The following is an 18140-nucleotide window of genomic DNA, read 5'->3' as shown; positions in this document are numbered from 1 at the left end:
TGTACTTGTGCTGGGAAGGAGCTTATGGGAATTAGAAGGGAAGGCTTTGCAGTGCCTGCTGAGTGCTGCTGAAATCATTTCAAGCAAAAAAAGCCACCTGGAATGGCTGAACCTGGTTGGGTGGCAGGGAGGGAGCAGAGCTTCTGTCAGTTTTCAGCTGCTGGACCAAAACCATTCTAAAAGATGAGCGGTGGGTTATTAATTAAACATCTTTCCTATGGTTTTGTGGTAAAATAGGCTCTGGGTTGGATTGGAGTGATGTTGTGCCTGGTTGGTCTTGTTTTTTATGCCATATTGATTACTTAGTTTGTTCACTGAGTGCAATGAAGAACCGTTCTGTGCCATGGAGAAGGGGCAAATTGAAGGTGGTTTATAGGAGGGGGCCATACAGTGTGCCATCAGACCAGCTCTCACAGGCTGCTATTGAGACTGAAAGCATAACGAGGTAATATGCTTCGTTGTGTTCATTAGGGGGCCAGTAAGGCTTCGTTTCTAAGATGCTCACATCCTCAGTTCACATCATGCCTTATCACTTCAGCCCCACCAGAGTCATCCAGGCCCTCCGTGCCTGCAGCAGTCCCTGCAGCGTGCATTGCAGGGAGTGCAGTGCTGTTAATCACTGAGCACACCTCTCCTTCCAGGCTGATTAAAGTGGGTCAGTAATTGACCCCCCCTCCCCTGCTGGGTGATGGTGAGCTGCTGGACGTGGAGCATTGTGCAGGAGTGGGGAAGGAGAGCAAACCCAGGGAGTTCACTGCTTCCTCCAGTGAGTTCAGCTCTTGTGTGCCGAGCCAGGTAGGGTTGTGCCACAGGAGGGACCCTGCAGTCTGCAGATATGGTGACCCAGAAGCTCTCCTGGCTTTCTGTTTGGCTACTTGGAGTTTTCCACTGTTCAGCTTTCCTTCCTCACCGTCAGAACATCACGGTGTGGTCGTGTGTGCAGATGGTGCATGCACAGCCATGATCTGCAGCAGCCCTGCTGGAGCCCTCAGGCACTCAGCAGCTGTGTTCTGCACACACACACACACACACACACACACACACACACACAGCCCATGGGCTGCATGCATTAGGAAAAATAAACAGCCCCATCACATCAGATTGCTCATGTTCTGTCTGTGATAAAACAGCAGAGCTGCTATCACAGTGTGTGCATCTTCCTCCCTTATGCTTTCCTGGGATGACTGTGATGTATTCATTTGTGTCAATCTTGGCAAGTGAGCAGTAAAATAGTTGAATGCATTGATCAGGAAGTTGGGGCTCAACTTTGGATCTCACTGGGGGCACCAGGCAGGATGCTGGCATGGGTTTGGGTCTCAGCTTTGGGTCTCAGCTTTGGGTCTCGTTGGTGTCAGCAGGCAGGATGCTGGTGTGGGATTGGCTCTCCTTCGAGTCTCATGGCTGTCACCAGGCAAGCTGCTGGCCTTAAGGGTGGTGAAAAGTGGAGCTGTTGATTCATCAGACTGTGAGCAAAATGCAAAGTCAAATGTCTTTACAGTGATTGACGTAAGCTGAAGAGATGGCAGGAAACAAAGCAAAAGAAGGATCTGAGAGGCGTTTATAGATGGAAAGAGGGAAAGCTGCTGCTTACAGCATGCCTGGGTTGGAGGCAGAAGCAGGCTGGGCTCAAAAACAGACTTGCCCCATCTTTCTGTTTCTGGCCTTGCAGCTGGTCACGTCATAGGAGCTCAAGGCTGACTTCTGTTTGTGCACAGTCTGGTTGTCCGAGGGGGGCCCAGCAGAGCTGTGTACACGTGGTGCTGGTGGTGCAGCATTCATGCATGAGTCTGGGCTTGTGAGCTGTAGCAGGAGATTGGGGCAGGCAGGCTGAGAGCTCTGCGTTGCTGTGTCACACAGAAGCAGGGTGTGCAGGAGGACCCTCCAGGCTCCTTTGGGTGCCACGTGGGCTGCTGGCTGCTGCCTCCTTCCCGACTCACACCGTCCCATCATCTTCATGGCTGCGGAGCTCCTGGGAGTGTGGGCAGCTCCCAGCTCCTCCCAGGGATGCATTATTGAAGGTGTGTCAATATTTCAGCACAGGAAGGATGTGGAGCGGGTCAGGAGGAGGACATCAGGATGCTCAGAGGATTGGAGCAGCTCTGCAAAGGAGAGCTGGGAGCTGACTGTGTTCAAACTGAAGGAGAGGAGGCTCCGAGGTGACCACGTTGTGGCCCTTCCAGTACATAAAGGGAGCTTGTAAACGGGAGGGAGTGACTTTTTACACAGGCAGATAGTGACAGGACAAGGGCGAACAGCTTTAAGCTAAAGGAAGGAGATTTAGGTGGGATGTGGGGAGGAAACTCCCTACCCAGAGGTGGAGAGATGCTGGCACTGCCCTGAGCTGTGGGTGCCCCATCCCTGGAGGTGCCTGAGGTCGTGGCTGGGCCCTGGGCAGCCTGAGCTGGGGGCAGGGGTTCCTTTCAGCCCAACCACGCTGTGGTTCTGGGATCTTGAAGGACCCTTCCAACCCGCTCCATCCCATCCTTCTGTGGTTCTGGAGTCTGGAAGGACCCTTCCTACCCACTGTGTTCTGTGGTTCTGTGCTTGGAAGGTTACTTGCTGTGCTGCACAAGGGCTGCCCTGGCTGGAGTAGTGCATCTAGCTACTTGTACTGGGTGTGCATGGTCACAGAAATGCAGCAGTGACCACAGGTGGGTCTGGAGCCCAGCGCAGCCATCAGAGGAGTCAGATCCATCAGCACCAAGTGAGTTACACTGGAGGGAAGTGACAGAAACACGACATGCAAGCGAAGTGGAAATCATGCCTTTCTCCAGAGATGTGATGCTAAGTGAATTAGCATGCTTAATTATTCACAGTTCTCAGCTGGGGGTCGCCTGCTGCAGGGTGTGCTGAGTGCTGGGCACCTGATGGAGGCCTTGGAGTGGGCCCAGAGTCCAGGGAAAGGAGTGCAGGTTGGGGTTGGGGTTTGGGATCTCAGAGGTCTTTTGCAGACCTTTCAGTTTCACCAACAAAGCTGCTCAGGGTTCAGCACTGCAGTCCCCCTTTCGGAGCTCATTGAAGCCTCACCTGATTGTCATCATCACATTCTGGTGAGCTTCAGTGCACCCTGGATCCACAGCCTTGTTAGCAGTGGAGCACTGTGAAGCATGCATTGGAACGTGTCCCCAGTAACGTGTGAAGGAATTGGCCTTTCCCTCTGCTCAGCTGCGTTCTGTTGAACCTCATGGCTTTCTCTCTGCCCGTGTCTGCTGCTTTTTCAGCTCTCCCCCTTATGTAGGTCACACTTCCATGTTTTACGCTTGAGCTGCTGTCTTGGAGCACTGTCTCCAGTGAAATGAAGTGGAGAAGCATGCCATCTCTGTACAGCTGCACTGTGCTGTTGCTGCAGTGGTGGTGGTGGTGATGATTTCCCCCTGGGTTGGCTGGGTGCTGTTTGGTTACCACTCAGCTTCAGCATTTCGGGGCTCTCATGATAACTGCTGCCCTGCAGGTACCCAGTGCTGACTGTAAGGCAGAATTGTCCCCTATCCCACCAGAGGGGCTCAAACAGAACCTCCTTGGCTTGCAGTGCTGCTTAATTTCATACCTCCTAGAGAGAAGAAGGTGGGGAGCTTCCTCTGTTTGGTGGGTGGGCGTTGGAACCAGACGTGGGGCACTGCTGCTGCTGGAGTGGGTGAAGAAACAACATTTTAAGATCTCAGTGGAGCTTCAGAGCTCACGTGAGGTGTGGCTGAGCTCCAGGCGTTCCCAAACAACAGATCCATGAGCGTGGGGAGAGCCTTGGCTGTGCCCTGCTGCCCACTGCTCCATGCAGGGCGAGCCGGACCAGCACTGATGCCTTTGGCAGCAAATTCTTGTCACATCTGCTTCCATTGGGCTCCCTGAGCATTTTTTGTTGACGTGCTTGAAGGCAGGGCTGCCATTCAGGAGGGCTGGAGGAGTGGGATGGCAGAAGTTCCACAACAAGAGATGCCAGGGGAAGACTTGTGGTCCCATGCCTGGAACACACGAGGTTTCAGCTGGGCGTGAGGCCCCTTTCTTCTCATTAACTGGAGGAGGTAAGGGTGCCTGGAAGCATGGAACCTCATCCTGTGCTCCTGCCTCATGTTTCTGTAAGGACAGTGCCTCCAAGAGCAGCTCTGTGCCTTGGGCTGAGGCTCCAGGAGCAGCCATGGGTTTGGATCTGAGATGTGCGTTGCTGTGGCTGGGCAGGGGAGACCCGAGCATCTGGAACAGGTTTTCTCCTATTTTAATGATCCAGGAATTATTCCAGGAAGTGGAAGCATCGGTACAACCTTCCTTAGAGCTGTTGTGAAGCCAAACCTGAGTTAAGAATCAGTGCAGTGCCAGCTTATCAACTCAATCCCAGCACGGAGCTGGCACTGCTGGCTTGGGGTGCAGTGTGTGCAGTGTGTGTGTGTGCAGTGTGTGCTCTCAGGGCCCTCCTTATTGCAGGGCTCTGTCACAGGGCTTCATTTCACATCACTGCTCGGGCTGTGGGGTGGGATGGACGCTTCCAAAGTCAGCCCTGGGGCCTGCTGGCTGCTTTGCTCATGAAAGTACTGAACCTTTGTGGATGTGTGCCAAAGTAAATTGTCATTGGGTCCTGCAAAAGGATGTCTGCAGATGAGGTTTTAAAGCAGCAGTCTGCAGTGTGTGTGTCCAGAGCTGTGTGATGACAGCAGTTTGTTGCTGCTGTGACGTGGAGGTCCCTTAAGAGCTGATGGGGTGCTTCCAATCCCTCCATCACATCAGTGTTCTTTTACTAGTGGAAATACCTCCGCAGTGCAATAATTAACTCAATGATTTCATTACTCCCATTAGGTTAAGCCAGGAGGCAGAGTGGCTGCTCTTGTTACTGTAGAACAGTTCATGGTTACGTATTAGGAGGAAGTTTTTCCCCCAGAGGGTGGTGAGGCACTGGCACAGGTTGCCCAAGGAGGCTGTGGATGCCCCATCCCTGCAGGCATTCAAGGCCAGGCTGGATGTGGCTCTGAGCAGCCTGGGCTGCTGGTTGGTGACCTGCACACAGCAGGGGGTTGGAGCTGGATGAGCATCGTGCTCCTTTGCAACCCAGGCCATTCTATGGTTCTGTGTTTTCCCTTTGCATAGGTGGATACTAACTGCCATCTCCTCAGGGTGCTGCTCACAGCTCCCCGTGTCTCACTGTGCCTTCTCCTCCCACAGGTCAGATGCCTGGGCCTGGCTCCTTGCTGCCCACACAGCCCATGCCGGGCCGGATGCTGCCAGGAGTGTCGGCCAACCTCCACCCCGCAGGCGCTGCCGCTCCTCCCGGCATGGCACCCATGGCTGGCGGCCTCATCGGGCCCCGCGTCCCTCTGGCAGCACCCAATGGCATGTGTAAGTGCTTCTGTGTGCGGGGCTGCAAGCAGTGCTTGGGGCTCTGAGTGCTTGTCTGCCTCTCTGCTCGGCCCTCATGTGTCCCCATCTGCAGTGCTGCGTCCAGGTCTGGGGCCCCCAGGACAAGGAAGACAGGGAGCTGTTGGAGAGGGGCCAGAGGAGCCACAAAGATGAGCAGAGGGCTGCAGCACCTCCCTGCAAAGACAGGCTGAGGGAGCTGGGCTTGTTCAGCATGGAGAGGAGAAGCTGCGGGGTGACCTGAGTGCAGCCTGCAGTGCCTGAAGGGAGCCTGCAGCCAGGAGGGGAGTCAGCTCTTGGAAAGGGGAGATGGCAGCAGGACGAGGGAAATGGTTTGGAGCTGAGGGAGGGCAGCTGGAGGTTGGATGTCAGGGGAAGTTGTGTGCTGTGAGAGCGGTGAGGGGCTGGAACAGCTGCCCAGAGAGGCTGTGATGCCCCGTCCATGCCTGGAGGTGTTGGAGGCCAGGTTGGATGGGGCCCTGGGCAGCCTGGGCTGCTGTGAAATGGGGAGGTTGGTGGCCCTGCATTGGTGGGGGGTTGGAGCTTCGTGAGCCTTGAGGTCCCTTCCAACCCAACCATGCTGTGATGCTGTGCACACAGACTCATGTGCACAGGGGGGCTGTAGTCGCCCTCAGTGCCTCTCCCACAACGAATTGGGGCCATCTGCCCCATTTGGGCTCCCACTGCAGGGAGCGCTGCCTCAGTGCTGTCAGCCACGAGCACTGAGTGCTGTTTGTGTGGCTGCTGTTGTCATTTGGGTGTTGGCTCTCTGTAGCCTGGTGCTCCCCTCAGTTCTCCTTCCATTTCTCCGGGCCTCCACCACGGGAATGCCTTTGTGTCAGCTTCTATTCCTGCTGCTCTTTACTCTGCTTTCCTTTTTTCCTCCCCTGCTACCCGAGTTTGTCATGTCCCATTAGCATCTCCTGTGCTGCATCCCCCACCCACTGCTCAGAGGTGGAGCACAGCTGTGCTGAGCTGGGAGGGGAGGACGGGGGATGGTTGCAGCTCTCCTGCTCGTGCCCTCACTCTTCTGCCTGCCCTCCCCACAGATCCCCCCGCTGCGCAGCCGCCTCCGCCCGCAGAAGGGGTGACCCCCCCTCCCGCAGGAGCCCCGCCGGCCGCGGCCGCCCCGTAAGCATCCCGAGAGAAGGAACTTCTACAGCAACACAGTGGTGACCAAAAGAACTCCATTACTCTCCTCTACCCCGGAGGTTTCGCCCCCCATCGCGTGCGCGCACCCACAGATGGGCACCTTCACACACCGCCCCCTTTCCCCTCCCCCTGTATCCTGGTGGCCCTTGGCGCTCCTTTGGGACGTTGCCCATCGGAGATGCCACCTCTGGCCCCGGGTTTGAGGTCCCTGCTGCGCTCTGCTTGCTCCCGGCGCCCCCAGCTCTGGTTTTATCCCCTCTCGGTGTTTGGAGCTTTGGGTTCTCCTGGGGAGAGCGGGATAAAGCCGTGCGCTGAACGCATCAGCTGAGCGTTGGGATGCCCCACGCGTCCCCCCCCTGCCTCTGAGCCGATGTTTGGGGTTCCCCAGATGGGGAGAGCAAAGAAAGCACCGAGAGTGGATCCCAGAGCGGGGCGGGGGGCACAGTGGGGCCCTGGGCTGTGCCACGCAGGCGGCTGTCGCTGAGGATGGCGGCGGGGCCTGGGGTGGCACCACTGCCCTAATAGGGAGAATACGGCCCGGTGCGAGCGGAGCCAGGAGCGAATCGATTGGAATGAAACCACTCAACGGTAGGAGTTTTCTTGCTCCAGTTTTTACCTTTCTTTTGCCTTTGGAGGCAGTAGTTGGACGTTCCCTCTGAGTAGTTTGGTGCCGTAGCCAACCGAGGAATAAAAGACGCCATTTTTAGTCCCTCTTTTTTGGAGCATCCGCTTTTTAATGTTTAAAATGAACAACAAAAAACAGTAGATAGGAAGCAGTGGTGGGTCGGGGGCTGGGTGGGGGTCAGTTGGACTGTGGGCGCATCCCCTCCACGCCGCCCTCCCCACATCTCCGTGCCCACGGATGCTGGAGGATGGCGGTGAGGGTCGGCTGCGGCCCCAGACCCATAGAACCACTCGCATCCCTGGCCTTACAGCCACGGATCTGCTTTGGACAGCACTCAGCTGCTCGACTCAGCACCAGTGGTTGACCTTCCCAGCCGTCTGCAGCCACGTTGCTTCCAGCACATAGGAACGATGCATCCCTCTGCCGGGCCGGGAGCCCCCACCTCCCACCTCCAGCCAGGGATCTCCCCCTATGGGCCCTTCCTCTGCAGGGCACTGGGGGGGAGCTGGGGGTTCTGGTTCAGACCATTTAGAATAACCTCAGGTTGTTTTTAGTGTGATCAGTCTAAAGGATCCAGATGGAGACTCTTTTTTACTGTCCTAGCAATGATCTCGCAGAGTAACCCCGGCTCGACACTGTTGTGTTTCTGTACAAATAATCCACGCGCTGACTTTTTTCATCTGATCCTCTGTATAGGGCCGGTTTTATTCCTGCAGCCACGCAGCCACCCAATTTTGTGAAATAAAACAGACGTTTTTGTACAAAGTTTGGGCTGCGTTTGGAGTCTGTGTGTGCTGCAGCGCCGGGTCAGGTCGTGCTTTGGTGAAGGTTGGGGTAGAATGGGTCGGGTTGGAAGGGAGCCTACAAGGCTGTGTGCTCCCACACCTGCAGAGCACAGACACCCACAGCTCCATCGGTGCTCAGAGCCCATCTGACTGTGGGTATCTGCAGGCATGGGGCGTCCTGCAGCCTCACTTGGCTTTGCTGAACCCCCCTGTGCCCAACTGCTGGGCTGCCCAGGTCCCTCTGATGGCGTCCCATCCCTCAGGTGCATCCATTGCACCGCACAGCTCGGTGTCACCCACACTGTGAGGGTGCACTCAGTGCACTGCTGACTGATGGAGATGGGAAAGAGCACAGATCCCAGCACTGAGCCCTGAGGGACACCGCTGTCACTGCTCTCCATCTGGACGTGGAGCTGCTGACCGCAGCTCTGGGTACATCTCACAGCAGTGCCTCATCCACTGAAAGGTCCCCCCCGTCAAACCCACATCTTTCCCATCTGGAGAGAAGGATGCTGTGGGAGACTGCGTCAAAGGCCTCACTGAAATCCACAGAGGTGATGCCTGCAGCTCTTCCCTCATCCACTGCCACAGTGACGCCATCACAGAAGGCCACGGGTTGGCAGACAGCCCCTGCCCTTGGTGAAGCCGTGCTGGCTGTGCCGTGCCACAGGTTGCCCAAGGAAGCTGTGGATGCCCCATCCCTGCAGGCATTCAAGGCCAGGCTGGATGTGGCTCTGGGCAGCCTGGGCTGCTGGTTGGCGACCTGCACACAGCAGGGGGTTGGAGCTGGATGAGCATCGTGCTCCTTTGCAACCCAGGCCATTCTATGGTCTGACTCCTCGTGCCACAGCACAGCTTCCAGCAGGAGCCGCTCCATGACCTCCCCCGGCACAGAGGTGCAGCGTGCGCCCACACTCCGCTTCTGACCCACTCTGAGCGCGGCCGCTGTGAGCTCCGCTGCCCTCCGCCGGGGCCGCCCCGCATCCATCGCTCCCCGCAGCCGATAAGGATTCTGCTAAGCGGGGAGCCGCGGGATGGGCCGCACCTCGAGGCGGTGCGCACCGCTGCCGCCCCATCGCAGGGGTTTTGGCACCGCTCCCCCCGCGTCCCCTCGCCCCGTCCCCTTGGAGACGCATTCCGGGCCGGAGGTGCGGGGAATATTAAGCAGCGCAGCCCCTTGAAAACCCCTTTGAGAGGCACAGAGCGCGGTTTGTTCGCGGCGCGGTGAGCGCGGCCAGCACCGGGAGAAGAGAGCGCGGCCCCGCGCTGCAGGGGGGGGGGGGGGCGCGGCGGATGGGGACCCCGACGTTCAGCCCCGACCCCGCACCGTCCGTCCTTTGCGTCGGGGGCGGCCCCGGGAGGACGAGGCGGCCGTGGGGCGGGGTGGGGACGCTGCGGGTCCCGGGCTTGGCGCTGAGGGAGGGGTCGGATATCACCGATGTCACCGCCCCGACCGCCCGAAGGAGTTCGGGGGGGGTGAAGCCCCGCTGGGAACCGGAGGGTCCCCATCTGCGCGACGTCCCCACGTGCGGCGTCCCCACGTTTAAGTCGTCCCCGTGTGCGCGGTGCCCCAAACCCACGACACCCCCGTGTCCCCCCCGCGCCCGTCCGACCTCCAGGTGCCCGCAGATCCGAGGCTGCGGCCCTCGGGGCACCGCGCCGTGCCCCCCCCCCCTCCCAGAGGTGTCCTCAGGGGCCGCTCGGAGGCCCCCAGGGAACCCCGCGCCCCAGGAGGGCGGCTGAGAGCGGTCCGGGTCCCCTCGGGGAGGGAGGCGATCCCAGCGCGGGGCTCGCGGTGCCGGGGCTGCCGGCGCTGGGGGCGTCCCGGTGCCGGGGGCTGCCGGTGCGGCGCTGCCCCTCCCGCGGGCGGAGCCGCCTCCCCCCGCCCCCCGCCCGGCCCGGCCCGGCCCCCCCGGAGCGCGACGGAGCGGAGGGAGCGGCGGAGCGGAGGCGCGGGGGGGGCGGGCGGAGCCGCGGCGGTCGCGGTCCCGTCCGGTGCGGCGGTGGCGGTGGCGGTGGCGCTGATGCCGCCATGGCCCCCCCGGCCCCGCCGCCCCGCGCCGCCCTCACTCTGCTGCTGGCGCTGAGCGCGATCGGCCCCGCCGCGCCCGGTACGTGGGGGCTGCGGGGAGGGGGGGGTCGGGAGGGGGGCTCGGCCCCGTTGCCCCGCGCCGGGCCCGGCGGCGGAGCCACCTGCGGGGGAGCGGAGGGGGGGGGGGTGAATCCCGCTGCGGGGAATGGGACGCGCTGCAGGGTGACGATGGGGATACGGGGCGGATGGGAACCGCTGCGAGAGGGGGAGAGGGTCCCGTGATGGGCGGGGGGCTGCGGGGCGGTGCGGGGCCGCAGTGGGTCCCCACGTCCGCGCTGCAGAGCGCTCGGTCCCGTTCCGTGCGCGGGGGGTGGGGGTTGGATCCCATTGCGGGGCTCTGGGGGGGCACGTCCCACTGTGGACGAGGGGTCCGCGATCGCCGTGCGCGCAGCCGGACCCCCCCTCCCCCCGCACAGGGCTCGGTCCCACGTTAGGGAGTGGATCCCGTTCTGTGGGGCGGGGGCTGGAAGCATGGCGTGGGGATGGACCCCATCGGAACGGACTGCATCCCGCTGCAGGGACCGGGTCCCGTCCGGGGGGGTCTGGATCCCGCTCTGTGTGTATATGGGGGGGGGGGGGCTGGATCCCGTTATGGGGCGGGGGGGGCGGATTCCCCGGCACGCAGCTGGATCCCCGTGCAGAATCTGTGATCCTCCCATTGCAGGGCTGGGTCCCGGTGCAGGGCGGTGGGATCCAATGATGCGCGCGTCGGTGTGTGATCCCGTCATTGCTTTTTTTGGAGGGGTTGTTTGGACCCCCTGCGGGCAGCCGGATTCCTTTGCACGGGGTCGGGTGGCACCGCAGGGGCTGGGACCCGCTGCACAGAAGGGCCGCATCCCGCTGCAGGGGAGGGGATGGATCCCATTATATATTGGGGGGGGAGGGGCCGGATCACATCATGTGTACGGGGGGGTTGGATCCCATTATACGTGTGTCTGGGGGGCTGCATCCCATTATGTGTATGGGGGGGGGGGGAGGCAGGATCCCCTGTGCTGCTCTGCGTCCCCACGGGGGGGGGGCAGCTCTACCCCCAGCGGCACGCATGGAGCCCTGCGGGGCCGCGTGGCACCCGGGTGTCACAGAGCCGTGCCGCCGTCCCCGTGGGTGAGGGGGGAAACGCCGTGAGTGACACCGCTCTGTCCTTGTGCCCCGCAGCGCCCGAGTGGCCGCCCCGCAACGGCAGCGCAGGCAGAGCCTGGGGGGGCCCCCTGCAGAATGCAGCCCCCATCAACGGCACCGAGCCATTGGGACCGCAGCTGGAGCCGCCCGGGGGGGGCCCGGCCACCGCCGACCCTACAGTGGGGTGCATGGGGTGCAGCGGAGAGGGGGCCGCCAGCTCTGTGCCCCCCGCGCCCGACGCAGCCCAGGACCCCCGGCTCGGCATTACTGGGCCCGGCGATGGCGATGCGGTGGCCCTGGGCAGCCCCGAGGAGGTCGGCAGCGGCGAGCAGCCCACCAGGGCCGGCGTCGGGCCCACGGAGGGGCTGACACCGGGTCCCCCCAGCCTTGGGCTCTCCAGCCCCGGGCCCAACCTCGGTCTTCCTGACCCCAACCTCAGCCTCGACCTTCCTGATCTTAATCTCGGTCTTCCTGACCCCAACCTCGGTCTTCCCAACCCCAGCCTCGGTCTCCCCAGCCCCGGGCCCACCCTTGACCGTCCCATTCCCAACCCCAACCCCAACCTTGATCTTCCCAACCCCAACCCCAGCCTTGGTATTCCCACGTCCAACCTTGGTCTTTCCAACCCCAACGTCGCCCTCACCAGCCCCAGCCCGAGCCCAGGCACCGAACCCAACCTTCTTCCCGTGGCCGAAGACTCGGAGGTGTCCATGGAGCTCCCCCAGCCCTCCTCCAGCCCGGCCCCGGCGCAGAGGGCCCGCGGCCGCACGGACCGCACGTGGCTGGGCGCTCCGGAGCCCATCAGTGCCGCCCCGGGCACAGCGGAGCCACCTGAGATCATCGACGTCGACTACTACGATGTGTTCGATGGCGGCGAAGGGCCCGGGGGCAGCCGTGGGGCGGGCGGCGCGGCGCAGAGGGAGCCGGGTGGTGTGGCGACGCCGTGGGGCCTCCACGAGCTCTACGATGACTTCACGCCCTTCGACGAAGCCGATTTCTACCCCACCACCTCCTTCTACGCCGAAGGGGATGAGGAGGAGGAGGAGGAGCTGGAGGAAGACGAAGAGGAGGAGGAGGAGGAAGACGGCGGTCTGGAGGATGAGAACGGCTACAGACCACCCGCCTCGGCTGCGCCCCGCGTCCCGCCGCCCCCCAGCCCCACAGAGGGGAGCCCCATGGCGCGGCCGAGGCCCGGGGAGCGCGCGGTGCCGGAGAACAGCAGCGAGTGCCGGAACGGATACGTGCGGCACAACAGCTCCTGCCGCTCCGTCTGCGACCTCGTCCCCAGCTACTGCCACAATGGCGGCCAGTGCTACCTGGTGGAGAGCCACGGGGCCTTCTGCAGGTATGGGCGGCCCCAGCGTGGGGGCGGGTTGTGCTGGGCCATGGCCCATAGCCCCCATGGGTGTCCCAGACCCACTATGGGTGCCTCATAGCCCCCACGGGTGTCCTATAGCCCATGGGTGTCCCATATCCACCATGGGTGTCCCAGACCCACCATAGGTGTCCCAGACCCACCATGGGTGCCTCATAGCCCCCACGGGTGTCCCATAGCCCATGGGTGTCCCATAGCCCAATAGGTCCCACAGACCCATGGGTGTCCCATACCCACCATGGGTGTCCCATATCCACCATGGGTGTCCCAGACCCACCGTAGGTGTCCCAGACCCACCATGACTGTCCCATAGCCCATGGGTGTCCCATACCCACCATGGGTGTCTCACAGCCCCCATGGGTGTCCCATAGCACCACAGGTGTCCCATAGCCCAATAGGTCCCACAGACCCATGGGTGTCCCATACCCACCATGAGTGTCCCATAGGCCCCATGGGTGTCCCATACCCACCATGGGTGTCCCACAGCACCACTGGTGTCCCGTTGCCCCAATGAGTCCCACAACTGCATGGGCATCCCATAGTCCCCATGGGCATCACGTAGCACCATGGGTGTCCCATAGCCCATTGGGTGTCCCACAGACCCATTGGGCACCCCACTTTCCCTTTGGGTATCCCCAAGACCAGTGGGTGTCCCTTAGCCATGGCTGCATCCCCACAGGGGACATGGGGATGTCCCCTGGGTGCTCTGACCCACAGGAGGGTGCAGGATCAGGGGTGAGGCTCAGCTTCCCCCAGCCCCAGCAGTAACACAGGAGGGACTTTGCTCCCTGCCCCATAGCCAGGGCCGCGTCCCCAGGGCCGCAGCGTGGCTGTGCCCCCCCGGGCGGGGGCTTTCCTCCAGGAATTAGGTCAGGGCTGTGCGGATGTGGCTGCGGTCGCAGCGCCCGTCGGGATTGCAGTGGGGAGGGCTCAGCATGTGGGTGTGTGACGGGGACGTGATGGGGACGTCCTGGTGGGTCGCTGCAATGCTCTGTATGGGGCTCAGGGCACCGCAGCCCCATTGCTGGGCCAGGGGGAGGTCACCCCTACGTGGGGACACCCATTAATCCCTTCCTCGCCGGCCATAATCCCCCACAGATGTCCCCCGTGGGTCCCAGTGCCGGGGGTGACACCGTGACCCCGTGTCCCCTCACAGGTGCAACACACAGGACTACACGTGGCACAAGGGGACGCGCTGCGAGGCCATCGTCACCGACTTCCAGGTGCTGTGCGTGGCCGTGGGCTCGGCCGCGCTGGTGCTGCTGCTGCTCTTCATGCTCACGGTCTTCTTTGCCAAGAAGCTCTACCTGCTCAAGACGGAGAACAGCAAACTGCGCAAGACCAAGTGAGCGGGGTGACCCCGGGCGGGATGGGGAGCTGTCATCGTGTCCCCCTGCCCGGTGACAGCTGGGGACACGGGGACAGCAGGAACGTCACCGTGCTGCAGTGGGTTCATGCTTCCAGCCCTTTGGATGGGCACGGCTGGGGGTCTGGGGGCCGCAGGTGACATCTGCCACCGCGGGCACCACTCTGTGGGGACACTTGGGGCGCAGTGGGGTCACTCCGCGCAACCGCTGCCTCGTATCCTCCCAGAGCCAAGCAAGGAGAAAGTGCTCCCACGGGTCACTAACGAGCTCTTAATTAGCGTTTGGCAGGGCTGAGTGTAATTAGCGGCGGAGCCCGTGCCAGAGCCTGGCTCCTCGGCTCCTGCCTGCCCCTGCACCGCATGAGGACCTCAAAAATAAACCCCAGAGCGACTGTGGGGCGCAGCGCTCACCCCGCGTCCCCCCGCAGATACCGCACTCCGTCCGAGCTGCACAACGACAACTTCTCGCTGTCCACCATCGCCGAGGGCTCCCACCCGAACGTAAGGATCCTCCCCTCATCCCTCCCCATAACCCTCCCCATAACCCTCCCCACATCTCTCCCCACAGCCCATATCCCCTTGGGTTGGGGGGTTTGAGGATGGCGCTGCGCTGTGCTGTGCCGTGTCCCACCTGTGCCACCCGGTGCCGTTGGGTGACGCTGGAGCTGGGGATGCTCTCTGGGCTGTGGTGGGCGCTATGGGGGCAGCACTGCAGCCGTCCCTCACTTTTTGCATTGCCACAGAGAGAAGCGCAGCATAGAGCCCTCTAACCCTGGCCCTATAGACATTTTCCCCCCGGTTTGGAGCAATTCTAGCACCATAGTGCCTGCAAGTGACCCAGCGGGAGCCCTGGCGCAGCCCCGGGGTGGATTCGGGACCAATCCCCACAAGTGGGTTGGATCAGGAGTGGATTTGGGGGTGTTCCCCACATGTGGGACCATCGTTCCCCATGCCTTTGTCCCCACTGGTATGCCATGGGCTCGTTCCCATTGGTGCCTGGGAACTGTGAGCCCCACTCTGGAGGGGACAGCGATGGGGACACCCCAGGAACGGGATTTGGGATTGAAGACCCACTCCCTGTTTTATGGACACTGTATGACAAGGTGTCCAAGCGCAGGGGGGTGACGTGGGGACACGTCCCACTGGTGGCACAGCCACCTGGGATGGCGGCCGGACGCTAATGGGACACAATAAAACCAAGACGTGGGACTCGTGTGTGGGGTGACTGCTTGGCACGAGGGGCTGCGACACAGACAGACCTCATGGGTGGCAGGGGGACAGCGGGTGGCAGCCAGTCAAGGTGATGGTGGCACATGGTGAGCTGGGCTCAGGGTGCTCCAGTGCCGAGCGGACAGCGTGGGGACAGCATGGGGACAGCATGGATGCACTGTGGGGGCACCATGGGAACACAGTGGACTCCATTGCCTGCCCTCTGCCTGTGCCATGAGCGCTCTGTGGGGACGCCAGTGCCATCCGTGTGCTGGTGGATGCGTTCCCCTGTAGGAGGTGTGAGGTTGCAGTGTTGGATGTGATGTTGGGTGCATCCTCAACACCCTGAACAAAGGTGGAGAAAGAGTTGACCAGCGATAGGGCTGTGAGCTGCAGGAGGGCAGATGGAGAGGGAAGGAAGGGAGCTTTCATAGTGGGGGCAGTGAGGACAGTGTCCCATCCCTGCTGGTGCTTGAGGTCAGGTTGGGCTTTAGTTGGGTTGCATTGAGCTGGGTTGGGTTGGCTTTGGGTTGGGTTGGCCTTCGCATTGTGTCAGATTGGGCTTTGATTGAGTTGGGCTTTGTGTTGCTTTGGGTTGGCTTTGGGTTGGGTTGGGCTTTGAGTTGGGCTTTCCATTGCATTGGGTTGGGTTTGGGTTGGATTGGGTTTGGGTTGGATTGGGTTGGGTTTGAGTTGGGTTGGCTTTGAATTAGGTTGGCTTTGGGTTGGGTTGGCTTTGGATTGAGTTGGGCTTTGATGAAGTTGAGTTGGCTTTGGGTTGAGTTGGGCTTTGAGTTGGGCTTTCCATTGCATTGGGTTGGCTTTGGGTTGGGTTTGGATTGGGTTGGCTTTGGGTTAGGTTGGCTTTGGGTTGGGTTGGGTTTGGGTTGGGTTGGGTTGGGTTTGGATTGGGGTGGCTTTGGTTGGGTTGGGTTTGGGTTGGGCTTTGCATTGCATTGGGTTGGCTTTGGGTTGGGTTGGGTTTGGGTTGGGTTGGCCTTCGCATTGTGTTGGGTTGGGCTTTGATTGAGTTGGGCTTTGTGTTATGTTGGGTTGGCTTTGGGTTGGGTTGGGCTTTGAGTTGGGCTTTCCATTGCATAGGGTTGGGTTTGGGTTGGGTTGGGTTTGGGTTGGATTGGGTTGGGTTTGAGTTGGGTTGGCTTTGAATTAGGTTGGCTTTGGGTTGGGTTGGCTTTGGATTGAGTTGGGCTTTGATGAAGTTGAGTTGGCTTTGGGTTGAGTTGGGCTTTGAGTTGGGCTTTCCATTGCATTGGGTTGGCTTTGGGTTGGGTTTGGATTGGGTTGGCTTTGGGTTAGGTTGGCTTTGGGTTGGGTTGGGTTTGGGTTGGGTTGGGTTTGGATTGGGGTGGCTTTGGTTGGGTTGGGTTTGGGTTGGGTTGGGTTTGGGTTGGGCTTTGCATTGCATTGGGTTGGGTTTGGGTTGGGTTGGGTTGGGTTGAGTTGGGTTTGGGTTAGGTTGGCTTTGGGTTGGTTGGTATAGATGTGACCATGGCAGGATGGGCTCAGGTCTTGCTGTCCCGTTCTGTGCCCACAAGAAGGGACCACCACCACAGCCATCCCCCTGAGTCTCCCTCTCCCCCCAGGATGACCCCGGCGCACCCCACAAGCTGCAGGACCCGCTGAAGCCTGGCCTGAAGGACGAGGAGCCGCTCAGCATCCTCAGCGCCGCGCCAGAGGAGGGCAGCAAGGGCGAGCCAGGGGGCTGTGGGGTGCCCTGCCTGCACAACAACCTGGGGTAGGGCGGGGGGAGACACATTTGGGTGGCATTTGTACAGAGGGTCCCATTCGTGGCTGCACCGTGTCGTCGGGTGTTCGCTTTGTGCTCTGTGTCTATTGCTTGGGTTTGTTCTGCGCTGTGATTTCTAAACCTTTGCTGTTCCGCCACTGACTTTTTTTGTACTTTTACCCCCTCAACACTTTTTTTGAAATACGAGCGAAAACAACAACAAAAAAAATGAAAGATCTTGAAATAAAACCTTTTTTTTTTTTTTAAGTTAAGCCTCTTGCCAGTGCCTGCACTCTCCCTGTCCGTCAGCCCCAGCCCCAAATGGCAAGGTGTCACCCGGCCCCTCCCTGTCCCCGTGTGGCCACGTACACCCCAGCTCTGCCAGGTGCCCCACTGGAGCCATGGGACAGTGAGGACATCGGTCAATACCTGGGCTCTGTCCCCATCCCCATCTCTGTTCCCATCCCCACCCCATTCCTCATCCTTGTCCCTGTCTCATCCCTGTCCCCATCCCAATCCCTGTCCCCATCCCCATCCTTGTGCCCATCTCTGTCCCCATCCCAATCCCTGTCCCCATCGCCGTCCTGTTCCCCATCCCTGTCCCCATCCCAATCCCTGTCCCAACCCCATCCGCATCCCATCCCAGCGCAGGGTCCCCCTGTGAGATGTGGCTCATGGTGCTGTGCCCATCACCCTCACCACGCTCTCAGTCCCTGCCCTGAGCGCCGGCGCTGTCACCACTGTCTGTCCCCACCTGCTTGCAGGATGCTGGAGGGGATGGCAGCCTTATGTCCCCAGCAGGAATTCACTCCCCAGGCAGCTCAGAACCACGGAGAATCCCATTTTCCACGCACACTGCAGCTCCCAGCAGTGCCTTCACTTCGGAATTTCCTTTGGTGGCACTGATGGGACCTCAGGAGAGAGGAAGCAAAGCAATTAATCGCGCACCCCCAATTCCTTCATGGAGCCCCAACTTCCCCTCCCCATCTCATACCCCAGAACCCCATCTCACTTGGGGCTCTGCATCCCTCGTTGTGCCTCAGTTTCCCTCGTGCTGTCAGCTCTGCACTCGCTGGAGAACGGAGGAGCACGGTGATGTCCCCGCAGAGCAGGGGCAGCCCCAGGCTCCGTCTGATTTCGTGGCTCCACGGAGGAATTTGCCTCCTCTCACATGCAAAGCCTCACTCAAATTGCCTTTATACAGCGGGGTGGGGGACGGCTATTAGGTGAAATGCTTGGTTGGCTGGCGGGGAGGGGAGCAGCCCTGGCGCAGAGGATTGGCACGGGCACCGTGTTTGTCCTCGTCCCTCTGCTGTCCCATTTTCTCCTG

The 18140-nt window shown here is 60.9% G+C and overlaps 2 protein-coding genes across 3 annotated transcripts in view; both read left to right on the top strand.

Annotated features, from left to right (window-relative positions):
* The window catches only part of SMARCC1 (SWI/SNF related BAF chromatin remodeling complex subunit C1), a gene marked incomplete at both ends in the record, with an annotated part of 67900 nt that extends 61425 nt beyond the window's left edge, over positions 1-6475 (top strand). The window contains 2 exons of the mRNA XM_079538265.1: positions 5149-5322; positions 6390-6475. Coding sequence (XP_079394391.1) covers positions 5149-5322; positions 6390-6475 — 260 coding nt within the window. The remainder of the gene's footprint in view (positions 1-5148; positions 5323-6389) is intronic.
* A 3459-nt stretch (positions 6476-9934) lies between these two features.
* Positions 9935-16823, top strand: CSPG5 (chondroitin sulfate proteoglycan 5; the record flags this gene model as incomplete). Of its 2 annotated transcripts, none has more annotated exons than XM_079538268.1 (5): positions 9935-10013; positions 11150-12458; positions 13645-13833; positions 14283-14355; positions 16668-16823. In XM_079538268.1, the coding sequence occupies 5 exons, from the start codon at positions 9935-9937 to the stop codon at positions 16821-16823; spliced, it is 1806 nt and encodes a 601-aa protein (XP_079394394.1). The 2 variants fall into 2 exon arrangements, with proteins under 2 accessions (XP_079394394.1, XP_079394395.1); XM_079538269.1 differs by lacking the exon at positions 16668-16823 and adding an exon at positions 14598-14624.
* Between the last annotated feature and the right edge of the window lie 1317 nt (positions 16824-18140).

This window comes from Tetrao urogallus, assembly GCF_951394365.1.
Source record: "Tetrao urogallus genome assembly, chromosome: 7".
NCBI lineage: Eukaryota > Metazoa > Chordata > Aves > Galliformes > Phasianidae > Tetrao > Tetrao urogallus.
Note: the sequence above shows the minus strand (reverse complement) of the source record. Positions and strands in the feature narration are given on the sequence as shown.